Genomic DNA, 16,377 nt, shown 5'->3' on the forward strand with positions numbered 1-16,377 from the left:
CTTTTGCCGCTGAGCTAAATTCCCAGCCCCTTACCCAGTGTCTTTGAGGGTAGGTGTCATATCACTTTTGCTCATTCCCAACACAGTGCTTGGCACATGGTAAGGTATTCATTAAATATTTGTTGGTTGAATAAGAATGAATAAGGTCATTGCCCAGTGGAGATCTGGTGCTTCCCAGTGAGGCTCCAGTGGAAGCCAACTGAAGTGCCCTTCCCCTTCCTGCCAGCCCCGGATTTTAGGGCATCTATTAGCAGCAGAACAGCATCAGGGCCATCAGATCAGAGGGGCCAGGAATAGAGCAGTGGGTCTCAGACCCCTGGACACATGAAAGGTGTAGATTGTTTGCAGGGCCCACAGATGCCCTCCCCAAGATAATGTCCTGTGTTCCAACCACTCTGTTCAGCAAGGACAGTGTAACTTCTTCGCTTTATAGGCTGGCATGGCCAACAGGTCACTTACAGGCCAACTTCACAGCCCCAGACAGCCATGAGGTGTCCTTTTCATGGGCTCTGCTTATCCCTTTGTGGGTGGGTGCCCTGCCCTCCTGCCTTCTCCCCTCCCCAGCTCAGTGCCCAGAACTGGTACCAGGAAAGCAGCCCACAGGAGTGCTGCTGAAAGACCAATGGGTATGTAGAGGTTTGTGTTGAGGAAGGTGAAATGTTAGACAAATAAAGTTGCCTTAGTCAACCTTTCAGACTCTGCAGAACAAGTGCTGTTTGTGTTTGTTCTTATTTTGCCACAAATATGTCTCATGCTTGATATAAGCTACATATCCAGTGTGGGGAAAGGAGGAAAGTTAGAGAGATGGTGGAATGTTGAGACAGAAGAGCAAGGCATTCTGGGCATGATCAGGTGACACTGCAGGGATGAGGCATTGCCCACAGCAAGCCCCTCCCACAGCACCATCTCTTCCCTCCCCCAGTCCCCTTCCTCACATGCATCCTGGTGTGCAAGGCAGACCCGACCCACCTGGGGGGAAGTGAGGGCTGCTGTGGACCTGATGGTTCTGTGTTTGTTCCAGATCGTGAAGGAGGATGCGCTCCTGCCAGTAGCTCTCTTTCCATGCCTTTGTGAGCTGGTCTTTCATAACAACCCTCTGGTGGCTCACACACGAGGTAAGGACTCAAAATCCTTCTCCACCCCAGTGCCCACAAAGCAGTGCTGGCACCCTTGTCCATCCCTTATGGATGTCAGGCCCTGGGCTCTGCTGTATTGGGGTGGGTGAGGTTCGTGATACTCTGGAAATAGAGAACATGGCAGACACTGCTGAGTAACTGGACCAGCTCTTCCTGACAGCACTGTGGGAGGTGGGCATTACTGTCCCATGGATTTGGGGTAACCTGGAGTTCAAGGAAGTTCATGATTTGCCCAGGATTGCATAGAACTCTTTTTGGTGTTGTGAAGCTGGTGTGTTGTGGTCTTCTTTCCTGCCTCCTGTGCGGGGTGGGGCCAGGCCTGGCTGCAGCGCCCCCTTCCTCCAAGCACATGGATGCACTGGTGCAGCATCCACAGTGGAGCCTGCTGACAACCATGCAGCAGCTGGAGGGATTTCAGAGTCCAGGGCATGCAGTGATGGTGAAACGCTAATCCCTGCTCCACACTCTTTGGACAGATTCCTTGACCTCTCTGCCTTGGTTTCCTTGCCTGTCAAATGGGTTAGGGCATGTTAAGAAAATTAAATGTTACCTTAATACATGTAAAACAATTTCCTGTTTTTCTTCGTTTTTTGTTTTTTTTTCTGCTACCGGGAATCAAACTCATAACCTCATGCTTGCCAGGCAGGCGCTGTGCCACTGAGCTAAATCCCCAGCCCCTCATGTAAAGCGATTTGAAGAGTATTCAGTACTTACTAGTTCAAAGTACATGGTAGCTAATAATCATCTTATGTTCCTATCATGGTATCAGGGGTTCCTCCACTGCTAAAGAGCTTCCTGCAGGAGCGACTGGGGATCCACTTAATTCGAAAGAAAGTAGTAAAGGTTAAGCATCGTATTTTGATACCTCAGAAAGAATCACGGAAGGTAAGTTTTCCAAAGCAGGAGACCCAGCCCCAGAGGAAGTGGAGTCTATTTTAATGTGTGCAGACTAACGCTGTTGCCCAGCGGCTCTCCCCCTACAAGACCTGGGACCTCTTGATTACACACAGTATTGCCTTCTCCTTTCCTTGCTTTGTTAAATACATGTAAAGCCAGGAGGGACAAGATAGTCAGAGTCCCAGAAAGTGTAGGGAGGAGCCTTGGAGGTCCCTGGATCAGTGACCTTGGAATTCTAGAGAAACTAAGGCCTAGAAAAGAAGTGGGGAGAAACCAGACTTGAAGTTAGAAGAGCTGGGGATAGCCTCTCAGAGCTGCAGAAGGACTGGATGAAACAGCGGATGTGTAAATACATTATAAATGAATCCCTAAAACTATGCCGATGCAAGGGCCAGAATGCATTTCCTGTCTGTATCTTAAGAAAGTGCATCCTACTCTTGAGTCCACAGTGGAAGGTCAGAAGGACCTATTGGAACCACATCACTGAGAGCATCCTGCTGCTGGGAGCAGGCTGCATCCTCTGTGACTCCAGCCAGTCCTCCTAGATTTGCTTTTCAGGGTGCTATGAAACAAGCCACATCCCTCTTTCATCTGAAGAATTTAAAACATTTCTATAAAATGCTCCTTCCTCTTGAATTTTGGTCTTTCAGCAGCCACAGGTTAGATCTGACATTGTTGATTTCCTAGCTAGTTACCTTTTAAAATACAAGTTGTATGCTAATTTAGTTACAACTAAATACAGTTAGCACTCTACAGCCTGTCTCTGTCCAACCAAGCCCTTGTCTGTAGCCCTCAAGAGGATAAGAACGGCAGGTCAAGTGAAATTCCAAGGGTTTCCGTCATCATCCCTCTCTGTTGCCTCCTCTGAGTATCTCCTACTTCCCTGCCCGTCTCCTCGCTGAATGTTAGTACAGAATCCTCTCGCGCTCTACAGAGTGGCCAGGATGGACTGGAGAACACAGCTCAGGCTTAAAGCGAGCCTGTGGGTGCCTGTCTGTCCCGTGTGCTGACAGATGGGGCTGCAGATGCAGAGCCGGGCATGGACATGGAGAGCAAGCCCTCCCCTCATACCTAGACACAGGCAGGACCGGGGAAACGGAGAGCCCGCTGGGGCAGGCCCATGACCAGGAGCTTGCGCGAGCCCTTTGCTTGTGAGAACACAAGGAAGGCGGAACCCCTGCTCTTGGTGCGGGGTAATACACCCACCAGCGGAGCAGCCCCAGGACTGTCAGCCTCTGATCATTTCTTTCCTTGGGAAGGCGCTAGGCAGGCAAGGGAGAGAGAGAGAAAGAGCGCCCCCTCCCAGGGTTTAAGAAATCTGGTGCACAGACTAGCATCCTGAAAGCTGCCATCTTCCAGAAAACGCAGAACCATCCCCAGATCCTCCCTTCTTGGGGGAAAGTCGGGGCTGCTGTGGTAAACCTTGATCTGAACAGTGAGGTCACTAGGGGCACAGTTATGAGTCCGAGGCCCACGGCTAGAGTCAGAGAATCTAAGCTTTGCCACTGAGGCACTCTCTGACCTTGGAGAAGTCTTTGCACTTCTCTGAGTCCCAGTTCCTTCATCTACAAGTGAAGATGTTTATTCCCTGGCTCGTTTTGAGATATAAATAAACAAATAAATGAAATGTGCTATGCACAGGACACATGATAGATGCCCAGTGAGTGTGTTAGAAATAGATGAATGATATAACAATAAAGTTTAAGGGGACCCTGCCAGCTCTTCCAGTCCTCATCCAGTGCTCTGCCCACTCCACACATGGTAGCCTGAGGCTGGTGAAGCCCAAGGTGAGAGACTCCTGATTAGGGAGCAAATCTAACCCAGCCTTTCTCCCATGACAGGTGAAAACACAAGTCCCCAAGGTGCTGAAGCGGCCTATGTTGCTCCATCACCCACCTGTGACCGCAATCCAGTCTCCCTCCTGGGATCTGTTAGAAGAGGCCGAGCTGGCTGAAGAGCTGCCCCCGGCCGGAAGCACTTCTCTGGAGACACACCCACTCATCGAGGGCCCAGAAGGCCTTAACCTGTCCCAAAGGAGCTTTGTGCCGCTGCCTCCTATCAGCTCTGACTCCACTGTGCACAGTGAAGAGATCACATCCCGCCCCGGCAATGCAGATGGCCACCTCAGCCCAGAGCACCGGTCAGAGGAGGACGCCAAGAGCACAGAGTCTGTCTTCCTGACCCAGGTGCCTGCGCTTGAACAGCTGCCCTGCCCACTCTTTGCAGTGTCCACAGGTTCCTGCCAAGCCCTTAGCTAGGGGGACTGCTGTGAGCAGCTGGGCCACACATGGGACAGGCTGCAAACGGAGGGCAGCAGCCTTGGCAAAGCTTGTGAGACCCTTCGGGTGAGCTACGGATCTGAGGCTACCGGTGGGGATACATGGGCACGAGTCACGGTCCTGAGGCACAGGCAACATCTGGGGTCTGATTGGAGTGTGGTGCTGATCTGTTTTTCGGAGGGGTTTGTTGCTGCCTCTGCTTCCTGCTGAACATCACCCCACTTCTGATGCTGCCTCTGGATCCTGAGAATTTAGATGACCCAGATGCAGGCCCTCCCCTGAGGTACTCAAAGTCCAGTGGGAAAGATGGACAAGCATGCAGCCAGGGGCTGGGGCCTGGAGGAAAGAGGGATCCCTCTGCTCCAGCCCCAGAGGGCTCCTAGAAGTGGGTCACCTGAGCTGAGCTTTGCAGGCTGAATAGAAGTTAGCAAGGGGAAGATATAGGCAAATCGGACAGCATGAAATAGGGTGCAGAGGGAGGCAATTAAAGAGGTACAGGAACTGGAAAAGTTAACTGTCACAGCAACAGAAGGGTAGTGACAGGGAAGGGGAAACACAGGGTAAGCATTCCTAGTCTGAAAACCTGAAATCCAAAATATGAAACTTTTGGAGTGCCAACTTGAGCACAAGTGGGAAACTCCATACCATGAAACTCTGTTTCATGCATGAAATCATTTAAAATATTGGATAAAACTACCAGAAGGTTATGTGTATAATGTATGTATAAAATACAAATGAATTTTGTGTTTAGACCTGGGTCTCATCCTCAACATACCTCATTATATATATGCAAAATGTTCCAAAATTTGAAACACTTCTGGCTGCAGGCATTTCAGATAAGGGATCTTCAACCTGTAGAAAGCTGGAAGAGCTGGCAGGGTCCCCTTAAACTTTATGGTTATATCATTCATCTATTCCTAATCTTGCCTCTCCAATTTGGCCATAGCCAGATCTTTTTAATATGTACATCCATCAGCCCATTCTTACCTAATTCTCTGTCCATCTCTTTCTTTCATCCACATAGGATACACAAATTCATACACTATGAAATTTCCTTTTCCTTCCTTTTTTTTTTCCTCCTTCCTTTCCTTCCTTCCTTCCTTTTCTTCTTTCTTTCCTTCCTTCCTTCCTTCCTTCCTTCCTTCCTTCCTTCCTTTCTTTCTTCCTTTGGTGATACTGGGGCTTGAACCCAGGCCTGTTGCCCTGAGCTATATCCAAGGCCTTTTACTTTTTGAGACAGGGTCTTGCTGAGTTACTGAGTTGCTCAGGCTGGGCTGGAACTAGTGATGCTCCTGCTTCAGCCTCCCGGACTAGTGGGATTATAGTCATTCACCACCGTGCCTGGGCAGTTCATGTTTCTTATAAAACCATTTGGGTAGACTAAAATCCTCCATAGCTTGCCATCAGAATGAGGATAAAGAAAATACAAAACAAACACCCTCAGCTTGACTTTAAAGGTCCTGATGAACCTGTGCCTTGCACATCATTCTCGTCTGTCACTTCACATCGCTCTCCGGCTGTACCAGCCACTCTTTAGACTCCCCGGCACACCGTGATAGCACCTTTGTGATGTTGCTCCTTGCCCACCACAGCCATCCTTTCTCATCTCTTGCAGTCTACCACTCTTCCCACCCACCATCTGGGGACAGTTCTGTGGCTCTTTAAGACTGAGGTCAGGCTAAGGAATCACTCCTTTTGGGGTGCTAGCTGGCTGGGTTGGGGCTTCCTCTGGGATCACCGGGAACCACGGTGCTTCCTTCAGTTAATAGCATTTGCCCAAGTGTTTGGTTTTACCTGTCTTCTGTCTGCCTCCTCAGTCCCAGTCGTAGTCTTGCCGTAAATAGGTGCTCCAGCATGGAGACCCGCACAGAGCCAGTGGTCAGAGGTCAGCGGGGATGAGTGAATGTGTTTCCTTCCTGGCATAGGTGAGTGAGCTGCCTTCCTCCATCACTCGTGTGGGTGATTTAGAGGTGAAGGAGGAAAGCCAGAGGAGACCGGCAGTGGCCCCTTCCAAGGTGAAGAAGACTCCGAAGAAGCTCCCCTCTTCCTCTATCCCCAGCAAGTACCATGGATATGAGGAGCTGCTGACAACCAAACCTGATCCAGCCTTCATTGAGCCTAAAGGTATATGAGGATCAGGGGCCATCTCTGCAGCCCCAAGCAGCTCACAGCCTAGCCTGCTGTTGTTGAGCCTGCCTTTTCCAGCTGGTGTGTGATCCTCTGTCCAAATGTCAGAGTACCTCTTAGGGTGGCCTGTTTGAATTTAGCCATGCTGGGATCCCTGTCCTTCCCTTAGCCTTTCCCAGCTTGTTCAGAGATTCCAGCTGGTCTGGCCCAGCTACTGTGGTTAGAACAGCCTTTCCTCGGGAAAAGAGTGATGAACAAACCTCACACTGGACAGATTCCAGAGTTCTTCCCAGCCCTATTAAACACCAATTCCCATTTGGGTTGAGGCAAAGGAGTGGCTCCCTCTCTGAGCCCCTTATTTCAATCTAATGTGTTAAGAGCAGTTACACTTCCAAAGGAACTGGCCATCAGCTGGTCTCTCGTAGCTTCCTTGCAGTGTAACCCCAAGGTTAATGGGGTCACTTAGGGCAGTGTTCACCAATGCTGTTGCCATTGGATCTGTGCCTTATGGGATGTATTCACCTGACGAATGATGGAATTTGGGGCACTGTAACAAGATTAGGGAAATCTGGGAGCCATATTTTCTTCTTGAGGACTCTCAAATCCTTTTGCCCAGGGCTGCTGTGAGGCTGCAGAAGTTGGGGGAGGGGTTCTCATCTTACCTTCCTGCCCCAGGCATCCAGAAGAATGCACAGGCCCTGCAGCAGATGCTCAAGCACCCACTCATCTACCGCTCCTCCAAGGCCAAGCTGGACTCAATTCAGAAACGCTTTGTCCCCAAGGAGAAGCAGGTGAGTATCTGGCCTGCTGAGAATGATCCCTGAGGACCCCCACAGACAGATGTGGCTGTCACCTTAGGACCCTCTGAGGTCCATGTTTCTCGGTGCTCCCAAGTGGCCCCCCACGGTGGGCACCCTCCTTCCTGTATGCGGTAGGCACCCTCCTTCCTTACCTTCTGCTAGGCTCCTAGGATCCCTGTTCCACCCCCACGGAAAACTCGAGCCCAGCTGCTGGATGATATCCTCATTCGCATGCGGGACCCCCGGAACATTACAGAGGCTCCACTAGGTATGGCTCTGCCCAGGGGTCAAGCAAGTTCACTTACCTCCCGGTGTGAGGCAGAGAAAGGGCTTGTGAGTAGGAAGGGCCCTGAGAACATCTGCCCCTCAGTTGTGGGTGAAGATGCAGAAACAGTCCCTTGAGGGAGGGAGTTGCCTAAAGTCACACAGCTTGTTAGAGGCTTACACCAGGCTGGAGGTACCGTCCGAAAGGGAGTCTACTGACTTCCCACTGCCTCAAGCCGGTCCCTTTCAGCACCTCCTCCCACCCCACCCCGCTTTCCACCTCTTCCCTGGGTGGGAACCTCCGCTTCTCTCCCTGCAGGCTCCGTGCTGCGGCAAGCGGAGCCACGGCTAGTGAACCATAAGCAGTACCTGGAGGCCAAGCGGCTGCTCAAGGAATTCCAGGCCCGCTATCGGCGGCTGGTGCATGGCTCTCTGCGGACTGTGTTTGGTGCCAGCCCAGCGTCCCAACCTCTGCCGGCGCCCAGCGAGGACCAACCCAAGTTTGGCCGCTTCCTCGAGTTCATGGACGAGTTCTGCCAGGAGCCCACATCCAGTGACTCAAAAGCCTAGGGCTGCACGTGGGTAGCGTCTGCTGTCTGTCCCCATCCTCCCCAAGGCCTCTGCACCCTTGAACTTGCCTCTGGCCAGGTGGGGCCTGGCACGGGCCTCCAAACTTGCCCTGACCTTGCTCGCTGGTCACAGAGTGGGGAGTTCCAGAGGACCTCACCACTGGCCCAGCAGCAATAAAGAGCAGGTACGTAGAGCCGCTGAACAGGCGCCAGGCATCCTTCCTTGAAAGCCGGGCAAGGAACACAGCGACTGTCACACTGGAGAGAAGGCCTTGCTGATGCATTCATCCCAAGGGTCCTGTGGGAAACTCACTTGAGTCATGCATACGACAGCTGTTAGGTCAGAAAATAGGGGTGATGGGAACAGAGTAGCAGCACAGAAGCTAATGATTTTGCCCACAGGCAGTACAATGAGGGGGCAAAATCAAGGCCCCTGAAATGTGCTTTTTCTGTTGGGCACCTTTTTCTATGGTAATGAGGAAAAGAAGATTGTTCCCTTATCAGACAGGCATGGTCACAAAGGTGGGACAAGCAGGGAGGGTTTATTTGGCAATTCCCAGGGTCTTGTAGTCCAAGACACACCTGAAGGTACAGAAGCAAACACAATGGGCTGTGGCTCCAAAACACACCCTGGGGCTGTGCAGAGTCACTGGGGCTTCCTAAGTAAGCAGTTCTGCCAAGGTAGGCTGTGCGATTGCCCTATGCTTGATGGGGCTTAGTAGGCAGCAACACCTGTCTAGAGAAGGCCTGGGGCTGGATTCCAGGATGCTGGATTCCAGGGACGATTCTAGGTATGACCTAGTCATGTGGGCAACCCTTGGTCCTCTCCTGAGGATGCCTACAATTCAGACCTTTAGAGCAGGCTGCAGTTCCCAAGGTCTGGGAAGCAGTGGCACAAAAATTAAGGATCCTAGGGGGAAATTCCCATAGCCTAAACTGCAACTACATATTCACATGCTATTGTACTCAAGTGCAGCCTCACAAGTGGCCAGTTCAATGTTTGTACTCAGTGGTGGTCACCTACACACACACACACACACACACACACACACACATACACACACATGTTCATTGTAACAGTGTGCTACACAGGTCACACAGGTGACAAAAGGTATGTCTTACTCATTGACACAGGCACCTTAACAGATGCAGGTAATATATATGACCCACAACAGCGCTCATAGGCAGGGGAATGTTGCTGACCAGCTTTAATTTCCTGGGGCTCTAAACCACCCTTCCACACAATCATGCTCACCAGTTTCCAGTTCTGATAGCTACCTGCACTGTGCTTTCAGCCATAAGTTCTATCAAACCATAGGCTCTCGGGCCTCCAGGGCTCCTGGGCATGTCTATCCCATCCATCTCAAGAAAGGCAACTTGCCTAGTAGTTGAGATACTGTGTGTGCACATCTAGCAACTGGGAGCTTGTTCCCTCCAAAGGCTGTCCTTTCCTTTTTTGGGAAAGCTTTTGGACAGTTCAAGCCTTTGAGCTATACTGCCTGCTTGCCTCAGTGGTGCCAGTTCTACTTTTTCAGCCAAAAGTATATCTGCTCTCTGCCTACCCAAGCCAACCCTACATCAACATGCGAGTATCCTGAAAGGGGACACTTGGGCCAAACACTACTTTCTCAGTTAAGGATAAATAAATCGGTTGCTTCTCCTAGACTGAGATTCTGCTACTCATTTGGAATTTCTGATCTGATTAGCTTTCTTATCATGGAGGCTGCAGAATGGTAGATTTTTGCCTCCCTTTCCTTCACATGTAACCAAATGTTATCCGTAAAGAACTCCCAGGAAGGAAGCCAGCACTCAGTGACTGCTCCTTCTCTAGGAAGACCTAACAACATGGCAGCTGTTTCTTACTCATCCTTTCAGCTGCAGCTCAGGTGTCCTTGACTCTTTCCAAACTGAACTGTTTTTCTAGTTATGCATCCAAGATGCCAGTGAGAACCCTAGGAGTCACATGTGGCGTGGATACAGCTCATGCCTCACATCCCTGCTGCCTTAAGATGCCTTTCGCCCTTACAAGCGGGTACAGAGAAGAGAGAGTGTGGTCTCTATCCCTGCCAGTCCCAGCCCAGGCAGCAGGGTGGGGAGGAGGAGTGTTTGTCCCAGAAAGCAACTGAACACACTGTCAAAGCTAACTGTAGAGGGTGGAACAGAAAAAACATTAGATTTCCCAAGGTTAGATGGAAAAAGATACATGTATTTCTGTTAGATGAGAAACTGATGCTGAGTATTTTGAATTCCTAAATGATGGTTCCAAAAAAGAATACTTTGTTAAAAAATCAGATTTCTAAGTACAGCCCTAACGTGCAAGGACAGTGTCATCCTATACATTAGTCTTTTTTGGTGCCTTCATTAGGAAGATGAACGGCTGAATGTGAGAATGCCAGCAAACTGCAGATAACTTACATTGAACAGTGTAATTGTGAAGTGTACATTCGAAATCCTCTCCCACTTCCTAATCTCTCCCACCATTCTCAAGGCTAAAACAGGACATTTTAAAGTGTTATCCAGCACAAGGATAGCACCAAAAGTCAAACAACACAGTCTTATCCCATGTTTGTCTGAGATTGCTCTCCAGAGACAAGAATTTGATTAGAAACAAATTTACTTTCATGAATTTGCTTTACTGTATTCTCAACTTGGGCCGTGCCTCAAGCAGGCAAATACGCGTTGAAGAATGCACTTTGGTACTGTAAATAAACAACACAACTGTCCCACTTGATTCCATACCATTTCATTGTGGTGGAAGCATCCCTGATAGGGCATGGCCTTTTCCAAGTCTTTGTCAAATGATCTTTATGGTGAGTTGGAGAAGTGGCAGCCTGAAGTGGCAGTCCTCAAGGATGCAGGCCTCTTCTCCAATTCTAATGTAGACAGCAGGTTGTGTACGTTGTAACCACGAGACCACCAGGGAGCTGCAGCAGGTTAAATGAAACCAACAGAAAACCCATATTCTATTTCTAGGCAGAAGGGGGAAAGGTCTTTTGGACAACTGTATTGTACAAAGAACTGAGTAAACAGCACATAAAACAATCTATTAGTTGGCATTCAAAATAATCATTTTTCCCCTTGCATAGTACCTGTTCTCTTATTGGGACTTAAGTGCTGTGGGGCTCAGGATCAATGATGTCCTGTCTGATACAAACTTGGCTGAGAGTGAGAGCCCTGCTCCCACGGGCGCACAGCGTGGAGGGGAGGCAGTGTCAACCAGGGAGAAGCTGACTGCTGCCACCTTAACCTGGAACCAGGGCCAAAAGCTACCCTTGAGCTCTTAAGGGCATTATAATTCAAGTGTACATTGTCTGTACCTCTTACTAAATGAAATGAAAGGAAGAGGAACAAGACTTGCTTAGCCTTGGCTGTGTCCATTTCTTTCTTAAAACAGAAACAGGGAGGGAGGGAGTCTGCTCAGAGTTTGAGGTTGCCTCTCACATAATTAAAAGTTGCCATCTTCTTGGCAAGACATTAAGGAAGCATGTACTCACAAGGAAGAGAGTATTTTTCTTAGAAAAAATATTAATACATAGAACAATTTGCATATTCAGTTTTAGCACTTTTTCATCTAATCTGATTAATCTCTAAAGTGGTGAGCTCTGCACATCTCTAAGTATCTACAGAACAAATCTTTAGAAAGCTATAGTGCATGACCATCATGTGTAAAGATGCATTTCTGGGCCACCTTAAATCTATTCAGCAGCCTCATTCCCAAGAATCTGCATCCCACCTCCCCACAGACCTGCTTTCTTGTGAATCCCAAAAATTCATAATCAGCCGTGTTTGACCTAATGACCAAGCCAAAAGACCACTCTATGAGTTGATGAGGGAAAGGCTAAGGATTTAAGACCCAAAGAAGTTTCCAATTAAAAAAAAAATCAATGCCTAGCTACCTTTTAACTATTGGTAATTAAAATGGCAATCATTGCAACTAAAATATGCCACTTTTCAAGATTATACATTTGTATTACTCACACTGGAGGGCTTTTCTCTACCTGAGTGTGTATTCAGGGGATTTGGGTACATTTTAACTCAAATCATAAGAGTGAGCTATTTTTGAAAGTTCCTACATTTGGGTGTCCCCTTTACTTGCAAATCATATTTTATACATAACTTTAAGGATTATTTATTCAGGCCCTAAAACACTACACATAAAATAGTACACAGGGCACTGGATCCTCATTTGTTAAACAAAGGGGGTGTGGGGTAGAGGAAGCTTGATGCTTTCCATGCCTATTCTAGCTAGAATATACTATGATTATAATATAGCCTCTATTTTTTTCTTCCTCCTGCCTCCCCTTCAATAAAAAGCCAGCAGTAAAAAAGAAAAGAAACCCCAAGTTGCTGCCAGCTCTAATGAGAGGTCAGGATGGGGAAGAGATTAGGTGGTTACTAAAATGAGGGGTAGGCTACCTCTGACCATGTCAGCAATCTACACCTGCCTCATTTCTTGGTGCTTAAACTAAAAGCTGCCCCTGAAGAAAGGTTATATTGTCTCATAATCACTACAGGAGAAGATTCACTCTCCCCTGCTAAAATTACTTAGGGAATGGAAAGCAATGTTATGACCAATTTCATAAATACTGATGGGTCTCTGTAAAATGTTCAAGGCAGCATGCTAGGTACAGAACATCTTAGACAAGACCACGGAAGAGCACTGTTATAAAAGAAATGGCCTTTCTTAAGACCATTAACACACTCTCCAGCTACACACACATTCAAATATATTCCATTAGTCACTGAGTTCCTGGAGACCAGGGACCATCTTTCCATCTTTGCATCTCCACAACCCAGTACTGGGCTGGCAAAGGTTTAAGAGCTGAAGAAGTAATCTGTCAAAGGAAATGAAAGGGTAAGAAACACAACCTCTGGTCATCAGCTGCACCAGATGGTGGTGGCAGCCCTGTTTTGGTTGGTTTGTCAGTTGGTAACTAGACAGCAATTATTTAAGTGTTTTAATCTCTTAGGGCCATTTTTGGATGGAAAAATGAAGAAAAAAAAAGAAAAGGCATTTTTTATGACCAGTAGTTCTTCCAGGGAATTTTTTTTCCTAAATGAAGCCACTTAGAAAAGTTTTCCCTGGCAAGTCTTAGCCAAGAAAGTTTTAATCTTTTTTTTAAAAAAAGAGGCAGAGGGCGGCCTGGCAAGCGCAAGGTCATGAGTTTGATTCCCAGTACCGAGGAAAAACCAAAAAAAAAAATTTAAAAAGAGGCAATTACAGGGGTCAGGGGGCTGGGTGCATAACCCTCTCTGAATAGCTGCCAACCCAACAGGGCCAGATGACTTCTAACAGACAGAAACAATGGGTCATGGAACATGTTCCCAAAGTAGCTTTCCTTCTGTGTGGAAAAGGGCTAAGAACCCCCTGCTGAGGTGCCTCCTTTCTTGGGTTTCCCACCAGAATGACCCCCATCCTCCCATCTCATGACTTTATTAAAATAAGAAAAAACCACATATACAAAAGAAGAGCTAGTAGGACATGGGATGTCTGTATAATGAACTGACCTTCAGTGATTTTAAAATGTCAGATATGTGAAACACTCTACCTTTTATTCTAGCTTGCCAGAGCTTCCCATCATTTGGTTTTTCTTGTCTTTTCCTCCCATCTACCTCCCCCCAAAGAATCCGTATCATCAACTCTTGCGATCAACTTGACAATGAAACAAAATGGAAATTTTTCATCAGAGGGAAAAAGCATTTTTTAGTTTAAGTATGCAAAGCATCTTAAAATACAGACAATACCTTGGTGGTTTTTTCCCCCTCCTCCAAAGCTGAGCAGATATAAATTAAGTCTCTTTCCTCCTTAACCTAAACAGCTCCACCTGTATTTGAAGGAGTATGCCTCAGCAGGAAGTGTGGAAAATAACTGTCTCTACCATCCTCAGCATCCAAGTAGGTATGTGGAGCACAGTCAGTAAGCTGGGCCTAGTGTTTAAAATGTTGACTTAACAAGAAATAGATTTTTATCCTACATATCAAGTCTAAACTTGTTGCTACTGCTATGCAGGTTCTTAAAATGAAAGTATTAATGGGGAAGTATTTCTTTCATCTATTAAAATATTTATCTTTTTATCAAAACAAAAAATCAGTTCCAACTGAAAATGTTTTTCAAATTATTGGAGCTACAGGAAAAAAAGATGGCAAGAGGTAAAAATAAGTGTTTTTGCTACTGCCAACAAGACAAGCCACCAATAATATTTACTAAGATCAAAAAAGAAACACCTGAAATGGCAGTAATGGTTATGTTTTCTCCATGGGCATTTATTAAGGTCACCCTTCCTGTCCTTTGCTGATCAGTGCCGGCTCTCCTATTTTGGGCACTAACTGCCCTCTAGCAGCTTTTGGAGGCAGTTAGTTTTGTAGGACCTAGAAATGAAGTGGTGTGAATATAAAGTAATGAGATTGATGTATGCTTTTATAAATACACCTGCACGTATGTGTGTCCATACGCACACACACACAGAATACATACATTCAGGTGAGCGATGTTTCCCACCAAAGTAGTCACTGGAAAGACCCACGTGTCTCAGTGATGTCCACAATGCTTCAGGCATCTCTGGAATTTCTCTTTGGGAGCTGTTTGGGAACTATGAGCTGCACAAGAAAACGGCTCTGAGCACTTTACAGGCACCTCCTTTATGACTCCAAACCTTAATAAACCCACCTTCTTTTCCAGAGGCTTCAAATAGCTTCTATTTTTAAACTTAAATTTCTCTCTTGTAACTCTAAAAGATTGAAGATCTGCTCTGAGAAGGTGCTATAGGTGCTCCCTTGATCAGTGAGTCTGTTCTGGATTTCAGCCTCTGCCTTAGTAAAAGAAGGAAGGTGAAAGACACAACCATTAAAGGTCCTCTCTTCCAGTTCTAACACTTGAGAAGTGAGTCTGTATGATGTTTCTACACTTTGAAGACAGTTTCAGAAATATTTTCACCAAAGGCAGTATCATTGGAAAAACTATGTAGTATCCTGCTGGGGCTACTCTAGGACAGCATACATTGGGATAGATAAATTCTGTAAGGTTTGTTAAAATGCCACTCACATAAGTATAGTAACAATTCATACATAAACACAGGGAATGCCAGCCCATCTGATATTCCCTAAAATCCTATCTTAATCCCTATTTTCAATGAGCCCAGATGGGCAGAAGCACCAAGCACCACCAGGGATGCAAAAGACACATGGTGTCAGCTGCTAAGAAAAATAAACCCCAAAGGTCCATGGGACTGAATTTACCAGCTGCATCCAGCTAGATACCTCGTTTCCATAGTATGGAGTTTCAGCATTGCTCTTTGCCTGACTTCGGGGCAGTTTTTTAGGATTTTAGATCAACATTGCAGATAATTATTACCTATGTGGAAAGTAATAATGAAGCCCCATTGTGGTTTGTCTCATAGGCTGGAACCCCTAGGAAAACAGAAAACTGTAAGCTTGGGGGAGAGGGCAGAACTGCACAGTATATGTTTATATGTCCATCAGTCTTAACTACTTTCATGTAGGTTTTGCACTACCGGTGTTCAAGCCTGGCCAGCTCTCCCTAGGTACCCGTCATGCCCTTGGGTTGCAGTCCATTTGGGTTAGTGTAGAAAATCCATGGGATTTGTTGTCAGGAGACCCAGCAGTCCGTCTAGGCTATGTCACTTAGTAGAGAGAACCTGAACATCTGCACTGCAGTTTCATCATCTAAAAATGGGGCTAATACCACTTACATGTTAGGTCTCTTAGGGAGACCAAATTAAACAATGTCTGTGAATGTGCCCTGCCAACTATACAGCATTAATCGTATGTTATTTTTTAAACAGAGAATGTAAATTAACTTTCATAGACGCATATACTCAACCAATTTAAGTAGGTATTGTTATTTGTGGTAAGGAGAAGGAAAAGAGGAACATAATCTAACATTTTGGATCTTCCAAAGTACTAGATTGCTCCACTTCTTTGAAAAAGATGGAATTAATTTTTATCTGCAAGGTTGATTTAAAACAACACCCTGTTGAAAGAAGCCAGGAGGTCATCAGTTTGAGAAGGTATCCCCTCTTTCCTTTACCATTTCTAACTCTGATCATTATGCTTCTGAATGAGGCCATTCCAAATCTCACTCCAAGTGGGTACTGCCAGATGTGGCCCAGAAGCACTCAGAGAGGGGTTACTCAGGGGGTGAGGAGTGCTTCTGGCTTGGGTCACAAAGAACAGAGATGCAGTTGCCTTGGATTTTGACTACCAAGGGCCTGAAACCTCTCAAAACCATATTAGACAGTACTTTGCATTAAAAGAAACCCCAAATGAGAACACTCAACTCTTCAGA

General features: G+C 46.9%; 1 protein-coding gene across 4 annotated transcripts in view; it reads left to right on the forward strand.

Annotated features, from left to right (window-relative positions):
- Xrra1 (X-ray radiation resistance associated 1) overlaps positions 1–10,795 on the forward strand; it is a 68,401-nt gene extending 57,606 nt beyond the window's left edge. For 3 of the 4 annotated variants that reach the window (XM_005379906.2, XM_005379909.2, XM_005379907.2), the window contains 7 exons: positions 1,022–1,115; positions 1,906–2,021; positions 3,875–4,219; positions 6,238–6,436; positions 7,115–7,230; positions 7,402–7,507; positions 7,823–10,795. In XM_005379906.2, the coding sequence (XP_005379963.1) occupies positions 1,022–1,115; positions 1,906–2,021; positions 3,875–4,219; positions 6,238–6,436; positions 7,115–7,230; positions 7,402–7,507; positions 7,823–8,073 (1,227 nt within the window). In that variant the 3' untranslated portion in view covers positions 8,074–10,795. The remainder of the gene's footprint in view (positions 1–1,021; positions 1,116–1,905; positions 2,022–3,874; positions 4,220–6,237; positions 6,437–7,114; positions 7,231–7,401; positions 7,508–7,822) is intronic. The other variant, XM_013511844.1, reaches the window with a different exon arrangement.
- Positions 10,796–16,377: the final 5,582 nt, after the last annotated feature.

The sequence above is a fragment of the Chinchilla lanigera genome, unplaced genomic scaffold (assembly GCF_000276665.1).
Source record: "Chinchilla lanigera isolate Chin_1 unplaced genomic scaffold, ChiLan1.0 scaffold00013, whole genome shotgun sequence".
Lineage (NCBI taxonomy): Eukaryota > Metazoa > Chordata > Mammalia > Rodentia > Chinchillidae > Chinchilla > Chinchilla lanigera.